The sequence below is a fragment of the Triticum urartu genome, chromosome 7, assembly GCF_003073215.2.
Source record: "Triticum urartu cultivar G1812 chromosome 7, Tu2.1, whole genome shotgun sequence".
Taxonomy (NCBI): Eukaryota; Viridiplantae; Streptophyta; class Magnoliopsida; order Poales; family Poaceae; genus Triticum; species Triticum urartu.
Window position 1 is genome coordinate 96,056,285 of NC_053028.1, and position 23,651 is coordinate 96,079,935.

At 44.8% G+C, this 23,651-nt stretch overlaps 2 protein-coding genes across 2 annotated transcripts; both read right to left on the minus strand.

Moving 5' to 3' along the window:
• Window positions 1-1,225: 1,225 nt before the first annotated feature.
• Window positions 1,226-2,362, minus strand: LOC125520758 (deSI-like protein At4g17486). Its single transcript, XM_048685771.1, has one exon. It carries the CDS (start codon window positions 2,174-2,176, stop codon window positions 1,406-1,408), a length of 771 nt encoding a protein of 256 aa, XP_048541728.1. The 5' UTR covers window positions 2,177-2,362; the 3' UTR covers window positions 1,226-1,405.
• Window positions 2,363-5,838: 3,476 nt separating this feature from the next.
• Window positions 5,839-23,651, minus strand: LOC125524771 (callose synthase 5-like). Its single transcript, XM_048689799.1, is given in 44 exon segments — window positions 5,839-6,453; window positions 6,652-6,837; window positions 6,946-6,996; window positions 7,153-7,950; window positions 8,031-8,260; window positions 8,531-8,643; window positions 9,295-9,378; window positions 9,469-9,584; window positions 9,660-9,779; window positions 9,878-9,989; window positions 10,255-10,444; window positions 10,979-11,047; window positions 11,132-11,257; window positions 11,355-11,369; window positions 11,372-11,463; window positions 12,584-12,735; window positions 12,803-12,926; window positions 13,011-13,105; window positions 13,224-13,347; window positions 14,172-14,332; window positions 14,424-14,508; window positions 14,583-14,677; window positions 14,768-14,890; window positions 15,744-15,830; window positions 15,947-15,996; window positions 16,073-16,154; window positions 16,224-16,284; window positions 16,367-16,419; window positions 17,214-17,548; window positions 17,980-18,094; window positions 18,188-18,316; window positions 18,398-18,485; window positions 18,565-18,641; window positions 18,715-18,852; window positions 18,940-19,072; window positions 19,139-19,230; window positions 19,750-19,842; window positions 19,928-20,056; window positions 20,165-20,275; window positions 20,372-20,468; window positions 20,562-20,683; window positions 22,000-22,100; window positions 23,133-23,438; window positions 23,525-23,651. Coding segments are annotated over 43 exon segments (5,853 nt in total). The 5' UTR covers window positions 23,401-23,438; window positions 23,525-23,651; the 3' UTR covers window positions 5,839-6,222.

The following is a 23,651-nucleotide window of genomic DNA, read 5'->3' on the forward strand; positions in this document are numbered from 1 at the left end:
GAGGACGCGGTCGGTCGCGGCCGGTCGTGCCAGGCAGCGGCGAATTATTTGCGCAGGCGGCGTGTGCACCAGCGCACAGCACAGCACCGCACAGCGCAGCGCAGCCGGTGGTGTGCGTGGGTGCAGTGCAAGTGCAACAACCCCACCCGCCAAGAAAAGGCCCTGTGCCATGGGGGGCACGTCGCGTGGACGAATGATTCCGGCCGCACCCGACCCTCCAGCGCCCCAATGAAATTCATTGATGCGATTCCGTTCCAGCGGCCGGCAAGGGGACAAGCCGGGGGAAAGGCACCGCGTACGACGCCCATACCCTATTGCCGTAGTAGCTCTCGTCCCTCGACGACGACCTACTAGACGGCGAGCACAGCACAGCGATCGTACTTCTCTCCTGTAGCCGGTCGAAAGGCGCCGCTGCGGCATCACATCCCGTGCACCGAACCCAGCCCGGCCGGGGTCCAGCGAGGCGAGGCGATCGCCCGCCGAAGGATCGATAGTGGCCCGTCCATCCTGATCGCTGATCGCTGATCGCTGATCGGACGGGTCAAGGCCAATGTGGTGCACTGTGCTGCGTGGCGGTGTCCTCCACAAATGCGAACCCTCCTCCCGTCGGTGCCCAATTCTGACCCCGCGCCGCCGTCTTCGCCACCGGCATGGACACACCGGTCGCCGGTCAACGGCGAGGCGCGCTGGACACGCAACCGGCGAGCTCCCCAAGATTTCTGTCGAAGCGAGCTCGCCTTTCACGCGACAAGTCACGTTAAAATTATCCCGCCCTCCGCATTTCCAGATAGGCACGGAGGCCGGACGCAATCATGCAAGAAACAACAACACGAGGACTAATCTAATCGTGTCCCATGACAACGGCAGTGATGACAGGTCCACTGTCCAGACACGCGGAATTCTTTGCATCAGCAAAAGCATATCGGTCGATCGGTGCATAGCCTGTGTGTAGCTTTTATCTATAGTTGAAAATCCAAACAAGGCTTCAGCTCCATGGTCGTTTACTCCAAAGAACGGGCGAAAGGAGGAGCGAATATATTCCCATTGGACGGCTCGCCGGATAGAATTGCATCCATGCCACACAACAAAAACAATTGCATGATAGGCGTCGTTAACCGCAACGTAAATGCAGCGCGTAACAGCGACCCAAATTAGTAATCATTAATGGCGATTTGGCAGCGGACACAGCCAGCCAGGTGTGTCTAGGTAGTAAAGCCAGACAAAATCGGGAATTAATAGCCTAATGAACTGCAGTTACTACTGCTAATCATGGTGACAGTGCAGCACTAGCAGAGCACAAATCTTAATCTCGAAGAGTACAGTACTATGGACAAAATTCAGGTAACTGTCGAAGGAAAAAAAATGGATGGTGTGAGCTGTAAACGAAAAAGGAGTAATGGCGCCGTTACATGGAGGCCAACGGCGTCGGTGCCGGCGTCGTCAACGTCAGGGCGGGCCCCACCGGCGGGGTCTGTAGCGGGCGGGGCGTGACGTTCTTGCCGCCGCCGACGGAGAGGGAGCGGAAGAAAGTCCTGGGCCGCGGCGGGGCGGCGGGCTGGCGCGCGGAGCGGCTCTTGACGGGGGCGGGCAGCTGCGGCTCCCCCTTCCGGCGCACCTGGTGCCTGCTGCTGCTGGGGATGACGCAGGTGAAGACGACCCCGATCTTGGCGAGGCGGTTGACCCAGCGCGGGATGCGGGCGCGGGCGACGAGGCGGCGGCACGCGGCGTCGCAGAAGTGGTTGCAGTTGCGGGAGACGAGGTTGTAGGCGTCGCCCGGGAAGTCGGCGGCGAGGTCGGCCATGAGGGCGCGCACCTCGGCGCGGGTCAGCGCCGTGGTGCCCACCAGCACCGCCTCCCGGAACGCGTAGCCGGGGCACCGCCGCGGGGGCACCTCGAAGATGCCGCTCCCGGCGCCCTCGTGCGCGCCGTACGCGTACTCCACCCCGTGGACCTGCACGCCCGAGTGGTACACGCCGAGCCCCAGCCACCGCGCGTACCCGTTGGCCGGGGTCACGTCGTACACGTTGAGGAAGACCGGGGACGACGACGGCGCCGCGGCGGCCTGGCGCGGGGCGGGCCGGGGCGTGGAGGTGGACGCGGAGGACCCGGCCGAGGTGGAGGTGGAGGAAGAAGACGAGGCGGAGGCGGAGGCGGAGGCGGAGGCGGCGGCGGCCATTCCCTCGGCCCGCGCCGCGTCGGCGGAGAGAGGGAGGGGAGAGAGAGACGCAGACACCCCCGCACGGCACCGTGGTCGCCGCGCGGCGTTCCGGGCGCTGCGCGTTTTTATGTGGGTTTCTTTAGCAGATTGTCGCGCGGCTGTGTCTGATGCTGATCGCTTTTTCGTGGCATCGCATTGGGGCGCTTTGGCTTTGGCTTTGGCAGGCTGGCGTGTCCATGATGCAGCGCCGCAATAGAGGATGCGAGCCGCCAAGATTCGTGCTGGGCTTTGCCTGCCCATGAACGACTTTTTGTTTTACTGGTAAAATCTTATTTTGGTCATTGCCATTGGTTTAATATAATTTCCGAATGCGGCATGAATTACAGCTCCCACTTGAACATCGCTTAAGAGCAACTCCAAAGAGTCGACTCATTTCGTCCGCCTGCGTCCGTTTGGATCGGCACGGACAAAAATGGCGGCTCAACGCGCGACCCAAACCTAAATCACATTCGCGTCATGTCCGCGCCGACGCATTTGCGGTCCAAATTTGCGCCCCAAATGCGTCGGTGCGGACGCCGAACGGACGCTTTGCGCGCCTTCCTGTTGTCCGCCGTGTCCCCACATGGCGGCCATCCAACTACCTGTTGCCCATGCTGTCAGCTTAATTTATGACGATGGGCCCACGTGTCAGCGACGGCGCTCGTCCTTTTTAAGCCGTCCATGCGGCGGGGCCGTCCTTGTCCAAACTCGCCGTCCACATCTGCCATCCTTTGCTCCCTCGTCGCCGGCAAACCCTAGTCACCACAACCACAACAGAGATGGGCCTCTTCTCCGGCGCCAGCGCCAGCAAGGCCAAGGGCAAGTCCCCCGCCACCCCTTTCCTCCTGCCTCCGCCGGCGCCGGCGCCTCGCCGACAGAGGCATCGTGTGAACGTGCCAGTGCACCAGGCGGAGTGGCACTGGCAGCACCGCCAGCCTCTGCCGTATCCCGACGTGACGCTGCCGCACGATTGGCATCTGGATCTAGAGATGATCCCAGTGCCGGCGGCGCCGCGGGTGGCTCGTGCTCACGCGGAGGAGGTGCAGCGCCGGCGGGCGCTGCTGACGCTGGAGCAGCGCCGCGAGGCCGCCTACGCAACCGACTCGCCCAACTGGGCGACGTGGTTCGCCTTCGAGCACGAGGAGGCGAGCCGACGGGGTGTGCGCGAGGTCGAACGGAGGTCGCCGCCACCGGCGCTTGTCGTCCGCGACGAGTACCAGGCGGCGGAGGACGCATACCAGGCGGCACTTGCGGCCGTCTTCTGGGAGAGCGAGGAGGACGAGCGGCGCAGGGCGGAGGCGGAAGAAGAGGCTCGGTACGAGGCGACAATGGCGCAGGCCCTTGTCCTCTCCGCGGCGGGCGACAGCGTGGTGCCGCCGGTGGGCCCGCCGTCCTCCATCAAGCCGGAGGCGTAGCCCGAGCCGTCCCCCATCGAGCGCTACTCCTGGATGGGAGTAGTGCGCGAATGGGTACACGCGCCGCCGATCTAGATGGGAGCGACGCCGGCGCAGGAGCAGGCGTACCTCGAGCACTGGCGCAGCATCAGGGTGGCCGAGGAGCGCCGCGACGGCGAGTACCTCGAGATGCTCGAGCGCGACCTCGAGGAGGAGCAGCGCGAAGCCGAGGAGGAGGCGCGCCAGGCCGCGGCTGCACAAACGGTCGCACAACCCCCCGCGCCGGCACTGCCTGCGCCGGCACTGCCTGACATGACAGCGCTCTGGAATACGGCGTTCGCCTGGGCCGGGCCCGCGCCAACGCTCATCGACCTCACGGACCCTGAGGACGACGACGAGGACGCCTAGGGCAGCGCGCTGCCTCGTAATTTAGGCTGTTCTTTTTTTAATGCAAATGTGGACGCATGGACTCTCGCTGGCCTTCGTGGCCGGCTTTAATGTTTAATTAATGCCGTTTTTCTTTTTTAATATGCATGCGTTCATTTTTTTTGCGCCGTCAAAAATGGGTTCAGGCCAGCGTTGGGTGCACGCGCCGGTCCAAATGCGGAAGCGGACATCCGTGTCCGTCTAGCCGACCCAAACGGACAAAAAGCGGATGAAATCGTCATTCGTTTGGGTCGGCCCGTTGGAGTTGCTCTTAAATGGCACCATGCGGCATTTTTTCGTGTTTTGACCCTTTTTTGAAACCTATTCAAGATTTGACCCTAGTTTGAAAAAATTTCGAGATCTGACCCTTCTGCTACAGCCAGAGTGCATGGCGGTAGGGTCTAACAGCCGGGACTTTGGTGGAAATATCGCTACCGTCAACCGGGCTGGCGGTAGCCTGCACAACCCTACCGCCAAGGTGCTTGGCAGTAGGCACGAGCATGCACTGTGTTCAATATTTAGGAGGTTTTTGGCGGTAGGGCATGCAACCCTACCGCCAGGGACCTTGGCGGTAGGCTGTTATACTCTACCGCCATGGTCCCTGGCGGTAGCAAAAGGGTCAGATCTTAAAAAATAATTAAACTAGGGTCAAATCTCAAATAGGTTTTAGAAAAGGGTCAAAACACGAAATTTAGCCGCACCATGCACCATCAACTCAATTCCTGTCCATTCAAAAAGAAGGAAAACTCTCAATGCCGACCAAATGATGGTTCTGACCAGACTTTGCAATTTTGTAATCAGCATGAGTACATGACAACCACGTCGTCTCTTTCCACCAAAGATTCTGGACCTCCATTATCTTCTCGCTCGGTCACTTGGATTTCCATGCGTTAGGGCCTAGGATACTGTCAGATGTGCGCCCCTGATGAGTACTGTTGGGTGTTGGCCTCACGATCAAGCGTCGTGTGCTCTCTGCGCGTCAAAACCTAGTCACGACACTGAGAGTTCTTGCCTGGTGGGCGAAGGGGGACGGGGTAGGCACAATGAGAATTTGTCGCTGAAAACATGCTGACCCTACAAAAGCAGCCCGACCGTAGAAATGATGGCTCGAACTACAATGCAGCAATAGCTGGGAAACAAAAAAGCAGGAAATAAACTTTAAAAAAGCAGATAAATATAAATTTGCCTGTGATATCATGACCGTTGTTGTGAGATTTCGGTCACCTCGTGTGTACTTAATTGGCAGTCTGCGCCTGGACGATCATTATACATCGGGCAGGGACAAGCTGAAAGCTGTATCGGTCTCCTATGATTGCAATCGATGTTGCTTCAGCACATTTGTGAATTCAGATTCAGTGAGGTGTCCTGCTTAAAGCTGGAAGGATAACAGACTCAGGTCCTCCATCTTAACTCATGTCAGCCTTCACCTAATGTTAAGTTGTACCTACCGTCATAATTCACAACCTCTGTCCCATTATCCTTGTCTACGCATGAAACATAACGCAAAAAAGCCGTCCAACTTATGTTATGCTCGTATATGCTGCAACAGTCCGAACCAGTGCAAGGTACTCTACTCTTTTTTTTTTTTTTGAAAAGGAGGTCAACCCCCGGCCTCTGCATCGGACGCAAGGTACTCTTGTATTCTAGAAAAACAGATCTCACGTAATAACTATTTTTAGAAAGGCCATACAGCCCTGCTTTTTATAGAAAGCAGAGGTTCCAGCTGGGAAATGCCAGCGCGTTCAAACATCAGTCTAGATTCAGAGTTTCAGACAACACAAGCACAAAGCAGGAAACTGACTGGTACACCGTACAGCACAACACAAACATCTTCATGCACAAAAATCAATTTGATCTCTCAATCTAGAAAGACCGAACTGTTTTGTTGCTTCATGCACAAAAATCTGTTTCATCTTTGCCTCTAAAAGCACCGTAATGTTTTGTCGCAACTGTTGTGGGGGCACGTACCTATCTATACAAGCCACGTACAATCTAGTATCAGAGGTAAGAGTGTATTAGCATGAGATATACATGGAAAATGCCTAAGAAAAACCGCCCTGTGTGTACAAGACTAAGAAACTTCTGAAAGTGTCAGTATGTTAGCAGCCATATGATGCCCCCCTCCAACAACGAACCTCCAGCTAATTTCTGCCTCCGTCTACCCTGTGTGGTTACTGTGATGGAACTCCATCTCCTAGACTCGCCTCAGTTTTGCTTCTTTCCGCCAGCCAAAATGCGAGAGATTTGGAGGCCTCGGGAGAATGCCTGGTTGAATAGCAGCCTCGTCTGGAACTCCGAGACAAAAGGGAACCATGCCAGAACCGCCACTGGCACGAAGATCACGATCCCCATAAGGTACTCGTACCCCCTGGACAAGGCCTTCACAGATCCCCACAGACCAAAAGCCTTCACCACTGGCTTGCTTGCCTGTGATATCTGTTGCAATGATGCCGAACGGATTAGAGCCAGTGAAAGATGTCAATTTTGATAATAGCAACTTTAACTCGATCAAAATTCTCTCGTTTCTCTCTCCCTATGAATTGATACTGCTCCTCACTCAGTCCTCGCTACTGATAAGCTGGGAGTAAAACCTTGAAACAAAACAACAGGAAAGCTTTGGTGCTGATGACGTACCTGCAGAATGGCCCATCCTGTGGGTGCAAAGGCAAGGAAGCTGGCGAATATGTCACCAACTGTAAGGTGCAGAAGGGTGAAAAGAATCGCCAAAGTTCCAACAGATCCAATGAACAAGAACAATTTGAGGAGCCGGAACATAAGCTGGAAGTCAGCACTAAATTTCTTTCTTCCCATAGATACCACCTAAGTAAATGGCACCATATCAGCAGCATAACAAGGGCATAAACTAGAGGCATACGTCAACCAATATATACTTATTGATTTCATCAACAGAAAGCAAATGAAATTTACCTTGAGGACTAACACCACTGCTACAGTGACCAGCCAAGACAGACCATAAATCTGAAGCCACAAAATCAAGTTTGGAAGGGACAGTCACTAAATTGTATCAGTAAACAGTGATTATAAACAATCAAAAAGATCATGTAATCAGTCTCATGAAATCCATTTAGTTCGAGTAGAGTTGTAAAATACTAGCAAAAATAAAGGATGACTTACTGATATGCTTTTGTTGCCATTAGAGATATTCAGATGGTACATGATACCATACTGAAACATGAAGAATCGGAGAGATAATATGATTTCCCATATGCGGCCGATTATGCCTGTTGACAGCAGATGTTCCTGCTCCTCTTCCCACCACGACTCCCAGGCCTTATTGGCCGGCACACCAATCCCACCACGGCTGCTTATCCATTTGTTCCAATCATCCCAATCATCCACCACCTTTTGCCATTCAAATCCGGATGGGTTGAAGAGGAAAGGAGCAAACAACCATGTGATTACCAAGAACCACATAGATGATGTCAGCAGAACATAGGCAGTGGAATCGGTAGCCACATCACCATAGAGCTCATACACTACAAGTAGTAACATGAGCTCAAGTCCTTTCACAAAGTGACTCCTGCTATACATTCTGTAATTTTCAGCGAACTTTACATGGCGAACAACAAAGCCTCTGCCAGTTGCTCTATATTTTGCACCACCATGGAGGATTGTGCGGCCAAAATAATGTGATTTTGTCCCGAGGGAAAAGGTAAAGAATACTGCACATAGCTGTAGCTGCATGATGATGAAATCCCCCAGGGCGCTTCTAAAACCCCTTTCCAGTCCGATCTCCATAAACATGGGTAAGGCCATCAAAAGACCTAGCTGCACAATAGATTGGGACCCCATGGCTGCCTCAAGAGCACGGTTGCCTCTCATTCGTGCTTGCTTCATAATCGCAAACTCAAGTCCACTTAAGGCTAAATAAAGCCTCCCATACAAGAAAACATATACTATTATGACAACCATCTGCACAGTAATATAAGAACATCAAAAAACATGGACGATGGCAAATCAAGACAAATGTGATGCAGGTAGATGTTTTGTACCATTGAGCTGACATAAAATCCCACAGTTGTGAAGTAACATGAGAGCATTCGGAAGAAGTCAAAGCGGTGGCCCAAACGGTAGATATCTCTGCTAAGCACTTGTTCTCCATTGCCACACGCCACTTTGGCCTCAAAGAGTGAAATTTGATTCAACCCAACATCACGTCCTTTTCCGACTTGAATGTACTCGTGATGGGTGACATTTCCTCGCCTCAGAGTTGAGTTGAAACCTGAAAAAGAAAATTTAAGTTTGTCTTGTCCAAGAGCAGAAATGGGAAATGTTGGAATGTGAGTTAATGTGTTAGATAAGAGTAGCATCAGTGTCTTAATCAAGTTTAGAGTAGTCTGTCTGAGGCCCATATAGGCCCATGTGTGAATCAGTTGTCAAACCCAGTTTGAGTCACATATACGAGGATGTGGATGTCCTAGGGACCTATCCATTCTTAAATTTCCCTCAAAAATCCAAAGGTAACAGTTAGAATAGGTGGAAAAGTACATACCAGCAAAAATGTCTTCACTTAAGTTTATACCACAGGAAGCCTTGCTAATTCCACCTCTTGTAATGTGAAAAATCCTATCAAACACATCAGGATGTCCATAGTGAAAACGTACCCTGCCCAGAAAAGAGAATGTCAGATACATAGCAATGACCAATGACCATACCACACACTTCAAATTAACAACATTGTTTAGCTTGAAAAGCTCTGATGCCAGGAAAGTTTCAGGAAGCAGCATGTCAGATATTAATCACTTAGATTAGATATAATACACATTTTAAATTGATGACATTTTTTAGCTCGAAAAGCTTTACTGACAGGAAACAGCATGTCAGATATACAGCACATACACAATAACAATAATACACCCTTTAAATTGGCGACGTTGTTTAGCTTGAAAAGCTTTGATGCCAGGAAAGTTTCAGGAAATAGCATGTCAGATATACAGCACTTGGACCACAATATACACTTTAAATTGATGACATTGTTTAGCATCAAAAGATTTGATGCCAGGAAAGTTCCAGGAAATAGCACTTGGTTGTTTTAATATTTATGGCCTTATTGCCTCTAAAATCTCCAACAAAACATGTGTGTGCATTTCAAGAGCTGATAAAAAAAACATAAGCGCTCATCCAGGAGATAGTCACCATAGATGCTCAGCACTCCCTACTCATATTGCAGCATATAAATGACACAAAATGCTCCATATGATAACTATGGATTGTGCTTAATTCAAATAGGACACATCAAAGTATATTCAGACTTACTTCAATGGATTGGCAAGAACCCTCTGTCCTATTGTGACAAAGCTGGTTTCCTGGTTTGACATAAACCAGGCAAGAGATGACACACTACAATCCAGCAATGTCAGATGTTAGGCATTGCTTTGCAATTTTGACAAAGAAAACTAAGTAAAACCTACTGCAAAGCTTAAAACACACCTTCCGGTGAATATGTGTTCACGTACTCCAAGAATTGTTGGAGGACGAATACCATGGTTCTCATTGAATTCTTCCAGCAAATTCCGCATTTTCAAAGCTTCCTCCAAATAATTGTCCTAAACAGCATTGATAAGTACAAAAGACAGAATGCAACCTACTTACTAAAAACGTACTATAACCATGAAGTTCACCTGGTTCATATCAATGGTTTGCAAAGCTTCTCCGCGGGTAAAAATGATCGCGTGATTTTGGTTTTCAGGTTTCCCTTCACCTAGTTTCGCTGGCCCTGGCAATTTTATGCGGTATATTTCCTTCACAGGACAAAAAAGTACATAACGCACTACTGAGTATTGAGGTTTAAATCAGAACCAAAATGAAAGTTTGAACTCGCTTCACGTAAAATGATTACCTGATCGTGATTGTCAAGAGCTTTTACTAGCACCGAATAGAAGACCTTTTGCACCTTCTCACCATCCCTCTCTTCAACTTCATCAATGTATGCCACGCGGAGACCAGGATAACTGTAGTTTCATTTCAAATTCTAACTGAAATTACTTTGCACAGAGGGAAATAACAATTCGAATAAAAGAAACAATTCAGTAATTTTCCCTCAAGGAACATCTCATTATCAATTAAATGTGAACTAAATATAAACATAACCGAGACACACAGTCTCCAAAGAGTTATACAAGAAAACATTTTGCTCATTGTGGTAGACATGATGTATCTCGCGCTTGGCCAAATGTTGTATATTAATTTCTAGAATAGATCATCGAGATCACTTACTTCACCATCAAGTTCAGTATATCTGTTGCGTGTCGATCACCCGACTGTTTCTGATTTCCATAGATCTGGCACGTAGCAACATATGTGAATTTCATATCTGCTATAGCTTCAAGCTGAGAAGACAGAGATCTTTGGCTTTTCTTCTCTTCCTCTGCGGGATCTGCAATGGCTTTATAGCCTTCTAGTATCTCTGCAAACAAAAGAGGGTGATGTTGGACACTTTGTATAAGTCCCCTGTAAGCCCAGTTTGAGTTTGTTATACAGGGGGGGGGGGGGGGGGGGGGGTTCCTAAGAACATCCTCAGTGTATCCTTCCAAGTGTCCAATAAGATTGGGTCTAACTTCTAAAAAGATGCTACAATATGTAGACCTAGTTCTCTTCTCTTGATGCTACCTACATGAAAAAAAACTATTCATCTCTCTCAAAATATTCCTAAGATCCCCCTTTTTGCACCTATTGCGGATGCTCCCCTAGTTCTACAATATAAAATCAGGAAGTATTTGTAAAAGGTACCCTCTCCGTTCACAAATATAAGATGTTCTAACTTTATTGATAGAAGCTTAGTGTGTTTGTTCACTCATTTCAGTCCACATGTAGTCCATATTGAAATATCCAAAACATCTTATATTTGTGAACATGTCTAGGAATGCTAAATACATCATGTCTAGGAATGCTCAATACATCATGTCTAGGAATGCTCGAATTGGAAGTTGAAGAAGCTCACCAGATTCAGAAGCCATGTCTAGGAATGCTTGAAGCTTCAAAGCTTTCCTGTAATACATCATGCCTCTCACTATTCGCAATAAGAAAAACATGTAAACACGGAATCAGCTAAATGATCCATATTTGACAAGATTGAAGGGTATGGCCGAAGTACCTGTTCGACAGAGTGTCTGCCCTCTAAGAGAGGCCCAATGACGAAGTTGAAGAACATTTTCTTCATTTCCCCAAACTTCAGTTTCTCTTTTGCAATCAATCCTTTCCATGAAATTATCCCATTCATCTATATAGCAAGAATTATCAAGAATAGAAGACAAAAGGCTGGCAATCAAATTCATAAAGAACTGTAGGCATTAAAACACATCAAACAGGAAAGGAACCTGGAAAGATCTTCGCAGGTAGAATATAATTGATACACCATCCTCATTCTCCAGATCAAGGTCGTTTCTTGAATATACAGTTTCCTCACTGTAGTATGGTGTCATTACACTGTGAAGAACAAGTGTCATATGAATCATCTAGAGCCCAATCTTTTTCGCTGAAACTCTCATGATCACAGAACAAATTTAAACATACGGTTTATCAGATATTTGTTGTTGTGAACTGATAATATATTTCTGGTGTTGACGTTGTTGATTTGATTATGAATGCACTTAAAGATGGGTGGCACACATTCTGTTGTACAGGTCTCCACTTGGAAGTTCACCACTTGTTCTTTTTTTAGAATATCTAGGTGCATTTTTCCTTTAAGGTGGAAACAGATGTACTTGTAACAAGATTACAGAGTGCCACTGCCAGACATTGTGGATGTTCAACGCTTCTGTTTATAAATTTTGTTTACCATCAAGTGAACATGAGCTGATGAGTACAGAATCAGTTGTAATATAATGCAACTTTAAATGAATTCTGATCAAAACTGTAGATGAACTTCGGTTCTAGTATGATAATGGCGCCACTGGGTTAACTGGTCAAGACACAAAACTCCGACTCTGTAGTTAATACCGAAAAGGGGCATGCAAATCTGCTGAGACAATGAGAGTGACAGACTCAAAGACAGTTTCAAAAGCAACTCAAGACACTCAATACTTCCATTTTTAGCTTAAACAACACATCAAATGACAGCAAGAAGTTTTTTGAGACTACGATGAGGATGGCAGTGATCAAAATAACAACCTATCATAAAAATAATCCTAAACAACTGACCGTGAAAATTAGAAACCACCCCGCCATTTAGTTCAGAATACGAGTTCATCAAACAGCAATAATTTCAGTTAAAATCCCAACATTGATAAGCTTCTCCTTGGTATTAATGGTGCTTTCCTCTTTCCTGACTAGCACAAATTCACAATTCCACGCCCAAAAATATTCACGTTTTCTATTCTTTCAAACTGATCAGAGTTGAGAACATACCATAATTCAGCCCAAAATATTTCTTGACAAGCAGATATAATTCTTTTTAAGAAGCACAGTAAAAGGACCATTAGCCAGTAGCTGCCAGGCTCCAAAGAATCCAGCTAATTTAGCTAGACATTATGATTTTCGATACTGCGGTATATTTAGAAAAGTGGACGACACTGTGATATGTTGAAAGTTTACATAGGAGACAAACCTGAAAGAGAGCATTTTGCGCACTCTAGGCGCACGTGGCATCTCCATGAATAGCGAATTAGTGAAAAATGATATTCTCCGGCGGGCTTCAAGATTTGTAGGCACATCCATTGCTGATTCTTTAACAGTCAAAAGCAGGTACAAGCGCTTAATCTGTAGATAGGTGAAGTTAGCGAACCTTCTTTGTTACAAAAGCCAAATAAGAATATGATGTTATTACTTGTTCTTCCCACTGCGCAGAAATTGGTGGTGGGAAAACAATTGCAGGTTTTGTGCCTGTGCCCGCAAAAAGTTGTCTTCTTGGAACTAAATCCTTGTTCCCATGACCAAATTCAGCCAGTTCTCTGTAAACAACACATGTTAAAAAAAAGTCACCAATTTCTATGACAAGGCACATGTATGATTATAATTGGTGCAGAAGGTATTACTTGATCTCATTGACCATCATATCCCTCGTGATCACTTCCAGCATGTCTTGAAGCAATAGCACTACATTATCAAATTTTGAGGCGTCTCTTTCTTTCTGCAGATGTGATCAGATAATCGTAGCAATAATCGAACGTGTTACTTGTCTAAAAAAATATCAAGCAATGCAATCTTCAATAGGGTTGGTGTTCAGTAGAGGTAACAACATTGCTTACCAAGGTGGATACAAGCTCCACAAACTTCTTGCAAAGGACTGGCAATGCGCTCATCCTAAAATTGGCAAGGAATGTATTCTTTGCGATGTTAGCTTCAATCTCTTTGATTATAATGCCAATAATCCTGTTGAAGTTAGTGAACAAACATGTCAGTAGAAGATCAAGATAACAGTGAGCATGCAATGATGAAGAACAATGCAGTAAAAAAACCAACAAACATGAAAGATTGACACAGATGCCTTCAATAGTACTAAGGCTGCCTATCTAACACACGTTGCACATTTAGCAGTTACAACTAATCATGGTTTCCCTTCCATGCATATTGCACAATGGAGGTGCTTGGCAGTCCTTCTCCCTAGTTCAATTTGGAATATCTTGATTCTTAAGTTTGAAAGTGATGATGTGCCGCCATACGCAACTAGCCAGATATATATTTATTGGTAAAAGTAATGGATTTGTAATCTTGAACTCTCAAACCCCATTATCATATAGGGTTGTAGATTTTTAGTAATATATTTGTATTGATTTTTGGCATCACTACTACGAATGAAAACGTGCATGTTCAAACTACAAATATTCAGCCATGTCTGACCACTTTATATGTTCAAAAATACTTGTCCTGACCTGCGTGTTTCCCAGTTTATGGTAAGAATGATTTTATCATATTGGAACGAAACAAATGATTTCCTGGGTGGCCCTGTCTTGCTCAAAAGTGGCAAGGATTCGTCAACAGAGGAGCCTTAGACAATCATAGAAATTATAACCTACTAGGTACTAGTAACGATTTTTTTGAAGAAAAATAGTGCACAATGTCTGTTCCGGATGTAATTATTTATTTCCTAGTGTTATCATTAACTGAATACCTAAAAGCTATGACAAACAACATCAATGTCTTTCTCACATAGAGATACGTGAAACAGTGTGAAAAATGGAAGTATAGGAAGATACCTCTTTTCATTTTCTCCAACCACCACTAAATTAAGAACAAGTTTGAATGACTCGTAGCATTCAATTACAGCGCACTTCATATACTCGTCTGCACATATACGCTTCCACAAATCACTGTCTCTTGGTCTAAATTGTGCTGCCATGTCTAAAGCTATAGGTATCTGCAAATTTCAATCAAAATGATTTCCAGTAAGAGCCGAACACAAACATGTAACAAGGTAGAGTGGACATATTAAATTTGTTCTGTCAAACCTTGCTAGCAAGCAAGAACAACGGCCACTGCATCAATTTTAAGCTCGGGTCTGATGAGTATGGAACCACCAATAGGTCCATCTCCCTGCATAACAGAAGGTCCATTATCTGCATTGCAATGATAAAGTTTTCTAGGTGAACATGATCTAAGGGCCTCACTTATCACTTATAAAATCTTCGTCGCGGAAACTGCAAATCACTTCATTCCACAGTTGAGCAAACTTGGCAGCTTCAGTTCTCTTGTTGGGGGAAACCTGTACTTTAAATTCTTCATTATATCATAACTTTTAAGGGGAGTTATAAGTGAAATCTTGACAATAATTTTCGTTATTGTCATTTGGTACCTCTGCGAAGCGCTTTGCGAGTGAAAAACGTCTGTTTCTGCCTTTGTCTGATGGCACCAAATATGTATTGAAGGCTCCAGGCAAAGAGTGAAATCGTGATCTCAGCATTCCTAGTGTTCGAATCTGGTACAAGAGTGTAGCAACTCCATCAGAAACCAGAACAGTATGAAGTTCAGCTTCTTAACTCTCGCAAAAAGAAAAAGTTACACAACGCTGTAGGGCAATAACAAAGTAAAAAAGGCAGTGCTAATACAAAAATGTCGACGGTTAAAAAGGAGAATATCCGACTATAAATGCACCAAGCCACCAGCAATACATTTTTTGCTTCATTTCATGAATATGGAAAAGGTTTTCTTGTAAATACGGCAGCATAACAGAAACAAGACTGAAGTGCGACTCCCAGAGGATCCTCCTAAAACTGAATATCCCATTTGCCTTGTGAATACACTTCCATATTTATCTACTTAAAATTACCATTATAATCTAATGTAGTTTGTTCTGAATTCTCAGGCTGCAAAAACAAAAAAAGGTGATTTCCACTTATTAAAATACCTCGCTAAGCTTCCTCAAACAAAATATTCTGCATAAAACTGTATTACCATCTACATAGCCTGCCATTATGTTTATAAAGTACGAGCTATTTGGTTCATGCAATTGACCGAGACCTCGACACGTTCAGTTTACTCCTCAATATAAAGAAAAAGCCCCTTAACTATCCATCAATCTTGGGGCGCCCTACACTTATGGTCATTATAAGTTCTAAACTACTCCCTCCGTTCCTAAATATTTGTCTTTCTAGACATTTCAAATGACTACTACATACGGATGTATGTAGACATATTTTAGAGTGTAGATTCACTCATTTTGCTCCGTATGTAGTCACTTGTTGAAATGACTAGAAAGACAAGTATTTAGGAACGGAGGGAGTATAAAGCAAAACAACAGATTACAGAGAATAGTTCAGATTTATCATTACCTCCCCAAGTCGTCCAAGTGCCCCAGACATACCGCCGGATATTGTAGAGAAAATGGCATACCATATCTGTGTATCCATCAAATAGACCTACAAGAATAAAAGCATTGTAGTTGATAAACCAAGATTTAGAATGCAGTTTCGAAACAATCAGCTAATACATAAGCTGGATAGGCACTACACTAGCAGGCTGGATAAATGCATACCAACAGAACAGGGGCCCAGAGGGATAGGATAGCAGCGATATTATATGATGCTGAAAAGGCAACGAATTATCAGTAAAAAAAGGGTTCCAGAATGAAGGCGGCACCAAAAAAAAGCATTGGAATTACCGTTTGGAAAAAACTCATGCCACTCATAACGAATGTTATGAACACTCATTATATCCTTGGTAGGCCTTATAAGAGGTTGTATCTGCAAATTAAACTGTTTCAGATCAATCTCGTCAAAGCATGTTTGCAAATAACTAAGCATAGAACTTACCTGGACAAAGTAACTGAAGGAAAGCTTCGCACATAGCAGCAAAATCCAAAATAATGTGTACCTTCTCAGTTGAATAGAAGAGAATTGAGTTTTTTCTGCAGAATAAAGCTCTAATAGAAGAAAAATAGAACAGAGTAACTTACTTCAGAAGAGCAGCTTGACTTTCATGCATTCCACGGCCAACATAAATTCGTTTCTGCAGTTATTTATACAATTAGCGTGTACAGCAAGAACAAGGAAAATGGGCATTGCCATTAGTGTAGTGTAGTGTAGCAAGCCGCACAGGAAAGAAATATGAAAAACGAATAAATGTACAGCGCCTTATGATCCAGGGAAATTCATCCAGTTATTTTACTTCCACGCATTGCATACAAAATAATCTATTGCCTTCACGTTTTCCACCCTGTTTCGTCCATATGTACCCTTGCAATATCATTTTCATTACTGGGATAGCAAATGTGTTCAGTTGAACACATATTGTTTTTTTTCGAGAAAACGCAAAAGCTTTGTGTTTCATTGTATTGAAAAGGAGTTTGGTACAATCCTCTTTGGGCCAGAGCAGGGGCCCTAGGGCTACGCGCCATTCTACCATGAACACATATTGTTAGAGAAGTGAAAACTATCAATTTTCACAAGCATGTGAGAACTTTTTAACTAAAATGTTTTTTTTCAAACTAATGACAAAATAGCAGGATAATCTCTGCCCTGGCATCAGAAGTCATTGGATTATTTTCTCTTCTTGCAAGTTACAGTTTACAATTTTATCAGTAGTTTCTCAACCCTCTAGGATACTATGACAAACAATAAGCTGGCAAGGATATCAAGACAAATTCATTCTACAAAATACAGTTCCATTTTATCAAATATTACCTTATTAAAAATTGCCTCATAGCAGAAATTTTGAAATGAATACTTACAATGAGGATAAGCAGCATAAGTGATTTTCCACATAATATAACATAAACAAATAAAATAGATTAAATTGAATACCTGAGACCACCACAGTAGTAGTCTAACAATATACCAATCCGAGCTCTCTATCCACCTTCGAAACATCGGAAACAGGAAGAGCGTTGCACTAATCATATTAGGTATCAGGTACACCGCCACAGCCAGGATATATAGTTGTGGCACTCCTTTCACATAACCAAACCATCTGTCCAGATTTTTCAGTGGTAAATTGACTTTTGTTTGACTGCTGATGTAGAAAATGGGAAGAATCACAGCCCACGCGGCACTAACTACTATCTTCAGAATATTTCTCACGACGTCAATGAACTTGCATCTAATGTGGCCAGGAAAGTTCAGAATAAAGTCTAAAATACCTGCCATCAAAATTAAAGAAAATATCAGTTTCAGTTTGGATGACGAATTTGTTATTGCACCAGAACCCTCTTAAGACCACAAGAATTCCAGACCGGGGAGCATCTCAAGAACATGACTGCTCGGTATAGTAACACAAGTTTAATGCATATGAGAAGAGATCCTAAAGTTGCAGATATCTACATGAATGTTCTTGCCAGTTGCTTTCTGCTGTGAAAGTGCTCTGTATCGCGGGAACCTAGCTTAACATAGTCTTACCGTAATGCCATTGACAAAAGCAGAAGGTAGTACATACATAAAGGGAACTAAATTATGCCAATATTCATCACTTGTCATACTAAAAATTTCAGGTTCTCAAAAAATAAAAGGAAATATTACATGCATCAGAAAAATGCCTTGTATATAAAACAAGTATTTGAAATGGGAAACATACTTTGGAGGAACTGTAAAAATGCTGCTGTGACAAATATGCTTGATAGAGAATATAAGAGGTCCTTCTGAAGGATTTGAGTCACTGAATATTCGCTCCAAGCAAAAATCAACATTGCCTGTTTGGTTTAAAAATTACAAGATTCACAGTGTCAAACCATCAAAAACCATAGTACAGAGAAAAAAGCCCATTGAAAAATTCGGCACAGTACCTGTAGAGCCAACAGATAGAAGGTCCACATTCGGTCAAAACTACGAAAGATGTGCCAAAACGATCTTGTCTCTACAAAATTTGTCTTGCCTGTGCCTTTACTAGAACCCTTTGGTGAGGAGCTTCCAGCCTACAAATAGTTATTTGTCAGTATTCTCCTCCTAATCAAAGTCTTTGGAAGAGATACTGACAGACTGATATCGAACTGTACCACTGCTACAGGCCTTGAATCGTGCACGGATTTGAAGAAGTCACCATCATCTCGCATTGGCCATCCCAGTGAGAAACAATCAGGTGTCCTGAAACAGAGTAGGATCTATCAGAGAATGTGTGAAAAGGCTGTCAGCATGTGACCAGAAAATAGGGCTGTAAACAGACCAGAAGTACTCATTTAGATCATCATAATTACACCAGGCTGAATGTGCAGTCTTTCCATGTTGGCTTTTTCCTGCCTCCTGAAAAACCACCACAATTATATTCAGAACAAACTAACTTGGAATTTCAGGTAATGGTAATTTATCAAAGTACCTTTCTGATGACACGATAGATAGGTGTGACCACTTTCTTTAAGAAAGCCTCCTCATCCCCACCATAAGATGGCCTGATATTTTCACCAGTCACAATACTAACATTTCCAGCAAGCAACCCATGCAACTCATATGCCATCTGAACACATTGAGAAGAATCATTCAAAGATATATTTTTGCAATGAGATTTGGTACTTGATATGATAATAAAGAATGTGCAAATTACATTGTGAAAAATGTAGCAAAGACACTCTGGCATAAACCGGATATTTGCTGATTCGCCCCAGATAAGAAGATAAAGACCTAGGTACAGAATTCTGCGTTGCTGAACTTCCTGTAATTGAGCACCTGGAGGATTTCTGCAGTTGCAAGATTATCAGCACAATAATGTACATAAAGAGGAAACTGATTAAGGAATTATATACCTCAAACTATGTTTCCGTGACAAAAATTTGCACCACTTCTTGTAGTTGTTGAACAACTTGTTCATCACTACATCAACAGCTCGGTCATCTAGCTGTTTCAGGGGTGAAAGAACGGATGAGATCAATCATCAAGCAACGATGAACAAAAAGGAGAGAAGGAAAGCATGGTAAATGGAGGTGTAATTAACATTATTTAGCTACGCACTTGCTTGAGAATAATGCATACAGAAAGTTCAATCAATCGAATTCGTGGCGGAATGCCAATAAGTCAGCTGGCATTTTTGAAAGTAGTGGCACCAGTCCAGCAAATTCTAATGTCAAGAATATGGAAATCAAAAGTAGTAGTATCAAGAAAGAAATTAAACTGCATGTGTATGTTATGGCAAGTTACACCAACAATCACAACATAACGTTGAAGGTAAATAATTGGTTACTAATCCAATGAAAAATAACTTTATTTTTTCTAAAATATTAGAAACTCAGGCAAATATCCTGTTCTGTCAGAAGCTACCACCACATTTTTATGCATGCAAGACCCATTGATCTTATGCTTATCACATTGATATTCATAAAGTCAAGCTGTCAAAGTAAATATCGATAGAAGAGTGTGCCTTGCTAAGTGGTTCAGGCTTTGGCTCAAGTCTAATGTGCACATTAGCGAGGAGAAGAATCAAATGCTCCCGTTGATTCCTGACACTGTCCCGCTGCACACAAGAAGATAAGCTAGTGTTAGCTTATAGTAATACAATGGACCAATCGAAATTGGTTTGCCTGAAGTGGGTAGCAGACCTGAAAGCCAAACATAGCTCTCAACCAATCGAGCAAATCGAGCTCACCCCCCTTCTGCCTTTCCGGCTCAAATGCAGAAGGCCAGGTCAAACCCCGTGTGTACCGCAGAGCTGCGACTGCTGCTTTTATCTGTTAATGATGCATTCGGTGACCACGTCAGTTTCTTTAATTGAACCAGTACATAATGCAATTGTTCCTGTTTTGAGGAAATAGGCTGCATTGTTGTGAGTCGTATACCTCCTCCAGCTGCATGATGGACTGGGATGCACTGGCCGCATCGAGAGGCAGAATATTGAACGGTGCGTAGATGTCTTTCTTTTCTTGCACCTCAGTGTGCCAGCGCATAATCTGTGCAGAGGAAATTTGAAGAAACTTGATGCATTAGAGGGAACATATATTTCTACTGAGAAAGAACGACGACAGTTGGCTGGAGTGAGCACAAACCTCGGGGTTAACTTGCTCAACCTTCTCATTCTTGTTGACGGCACAGAGCACCTCGAAGAGGACTCCAGCCGTTTGGTAGGCCTTCCCAAGTTGAGTCCTGGAGGCAACAATGTCATGGGACCGGATTCGTGATAGCGAGGGATTGGACTTATAGGGGAGATCGCAGTATAGGTTAGGGATTGGGAATTACCTGTCGGCTTGTTCCCCTTTGTCGAGGGTGCGGACATAGTTCTCATAGTATTCTTGATAGAAACTCTCAATTTCGCGGGCATCAGTTTTCTTCAATCGCTTTGCGAGACTCGGGCTATTATCCTGTTGGATTGCGTAGGAGCGAAATGGGAAATTTTAAGGCAGGATCTTTGGATTCAAGAGTAGGTTAGGCAAAATCCGAATTAAGAAAACAAGGGAACCCTAAGCCCCTGCTCTTTTTCCCCATTCTACTACATTCGCTGGCCATTTCAAGTAGGAACAACAAAGTGGTAAATTTGAACTGGATCATCTGAAAAAATAAGCTCAGATGAGAATGTGGCTACCTCATTATATCTCTAACAAACAAGAATGACTACACTGCAAACTGATCAATTGAGACGAATCATGAGGAGGATGGTGTAATCTGAAGTCATTTTACCTCACCCCCCTCCCCAGCAGAAACACGAAATAAATGTTGAATCTGAACTGAAGGTTTAGTTGTGACTTTGAAACAAAATAAGTAGAACGTAGCACAACATTCTATTACTGGAACAATGTTCTTTATCTATCAGGTAGGATCAAGTGAGCTTGTAGGTTTGCTTGGCTGATCACAACTCCCAATATGGTCATCAAATTAGGATAATCACAATAAAATTTCCAGATTGACTATCGACAGCTATCAACTTATCACTAATAATCAAATATACTCCCACCGTTCTAAGATAGATAATGTTTTGCATTTTGAGTCTTCAATGAACAACATGTATAAGTAAAAAGATATATAGTGAAACTGTTCTGAATTAATGGTATAATTTCTATCCAAAAAACTAAATAATTTGATTTGATTAATGGTCAAAGGTAGAGAGGTTTGACTACATGCTTTCTACGTCATGTATTTGGAGATGGAGTTGGTAAGCTTATCATGAAACAAATGTGTACTGAACTAAATCCAGCGACCATATTCTTCAAGTTAAAAATCGTGTATCTGCAAGATATATATTACAACACAAAAATGAAAAGTAGGAAAAACTTTCATGGCTTAAACTGCATGTGCATGTTGCCTATTTCCCTTTGGTTTATCTGAGCATTTGGACAACATAACTTGCACCACTACTACATTTTGATAACTAAATTAAGGTAGAGTCGTCCATATTAGCTTCCAGCTTATTTTTAACTCCATGAGGCTTATTAGCCAAACAAACTCATATATTACCTATATATCCTGCAAGCAGTTAAAAAGCTAAGATGGTAGTAATAATAATTCAACAACTTGCATAATATATCTATGAAGGCCAGATACAGTGACCCAGTCAAAACCAGCGAGGGAACATGATCAAGTCGACATGTATCAACTAACAAAACAAACCCTCATGTACGCCAAGTCAGCTAGATCATGCAGAAATTATGGAGGGGAAGAGACAGAGAAAGATGTCTCACACCTTCTCTAAGCGCTGAAGCAGGGACGTTTTGAACTGCCGAACGCCACGACCAACAGAGTTTTGATCCAGCCTGTGCGCCTTCTCGAAGGCATAGAACCGACCTAGTTCACAGAGTAACAGATCAAGGTGAGATCCCGAAAAAAGGGCGAACCAGAAGCACCCATTCATGCTACGTGATATGCACTTCTTCAGAGAAAAGCTGGTGGAGCAAAACTGTCATATCTGACATGATTCAAACAACACAGAGAGCACTCATATTCAATCAAAACGAGCTAGGGAGAACTGTCAGAAAAGCCATCAGATGAATCAAATCTGCGGCTCTGCACTTCGAAAAACAGGAGTGATTTGGTTTGGTACGAATAATGCAAGCATACAGAAGCAAACCTGTCACAAAATTATCTACTGAAAAAAGGAGAAAACACACAAAATCCAAAATCTAGCGCAGCATGTACAGCTAGGTCGACATAGGCGGAGAAATCTCACATAGAGACACCGAAGAACCAACACGAGCTACCTGATATATGGTATTCCAACTTTCCAAGCAAACTGATCGCGCAGCACTATCCTAGCCTAAATTAATGATTAAACATAACCAGCGAGTATTAAATAGAGAACAAATTCAAGCAAAAGCAACACAATCGAGGGAGAACGTTGGAATCTGGAAGTTGCATCAACTAAATCTAATCTGCGCTCTCAAACACAAGCCATCTCGTCGATACGATCATATACGAAGACCTCATGGTGCAGCATACAGGAGAGAAGCTAGCTACTTCTAAGATCAGCTTCACGAGTAAGGAGAAACATATCAAAGCTGAAGATCCAGCTAACGCAGCAAAACCATCATACGCGGAGAAATCTCAGACATGCCCCTTAATAAACTCGTAACAATCAAAGCAGCCCAGAAACAAAAACAACAACAACCGACGCACGCGGCATGCATTTTCCGAGATTCGTGAGCACAAAACCTTCCCAAATAAACACTACAACGGCTGTGAATCGCCAAACATATCATCACGAGTTGCCCGTTTCGTCCGACCGAGACACCAAATGCGCCAAGCTGTGCCAGGAAAAGGTGTCGAAAATCTCCCAAAACAGGCACGCGCGGAGACGGCTTCGAAGTGCAACGAACTTACAGAGGTAGGCGACGCGGGGGCGCTCGGGCTCGATCTCGGCGGCGACGCGCAGGATGGGGGCGATGCTGCTGAGCGAGGACGGCACCACCTCGTTGTCGAAGACCTCCATGGAGAAGGCGGCCATGGCGGCGCCCCTCGACCCCCGCCGGTTGAGCCCCGACGCGTGCGCCGACGTCGGCGTGTTGGGCTCGGACATCGCGGCGGCGGCGGCGGCGGCGGCCGACGCCGTCGACGATGGCACATCCCCGCCACCGCGCGGCGCCGTCATCTCCGCCTCCACCACCTCGCGATCTCGGGGGCTTCCGCCTGCATTCGGCGCGGCGGGTCAGCGCTAGCCAGCTAGGGTCGACCGATTCGGCCGGAACAGGGAGGGGGAGAGGGAGCGGACGAACCCTAGCGCGAGCGCGCTCCGCTTCCTTCCGCCTCCGCCTCCGCCTCGCGCGTCCCGCCGTCCTGCGCTGGTATGGAATAGTGGAACCAAACGGGGGAGGTGGCCGGGGAGGCAAGTACAGGAATAGG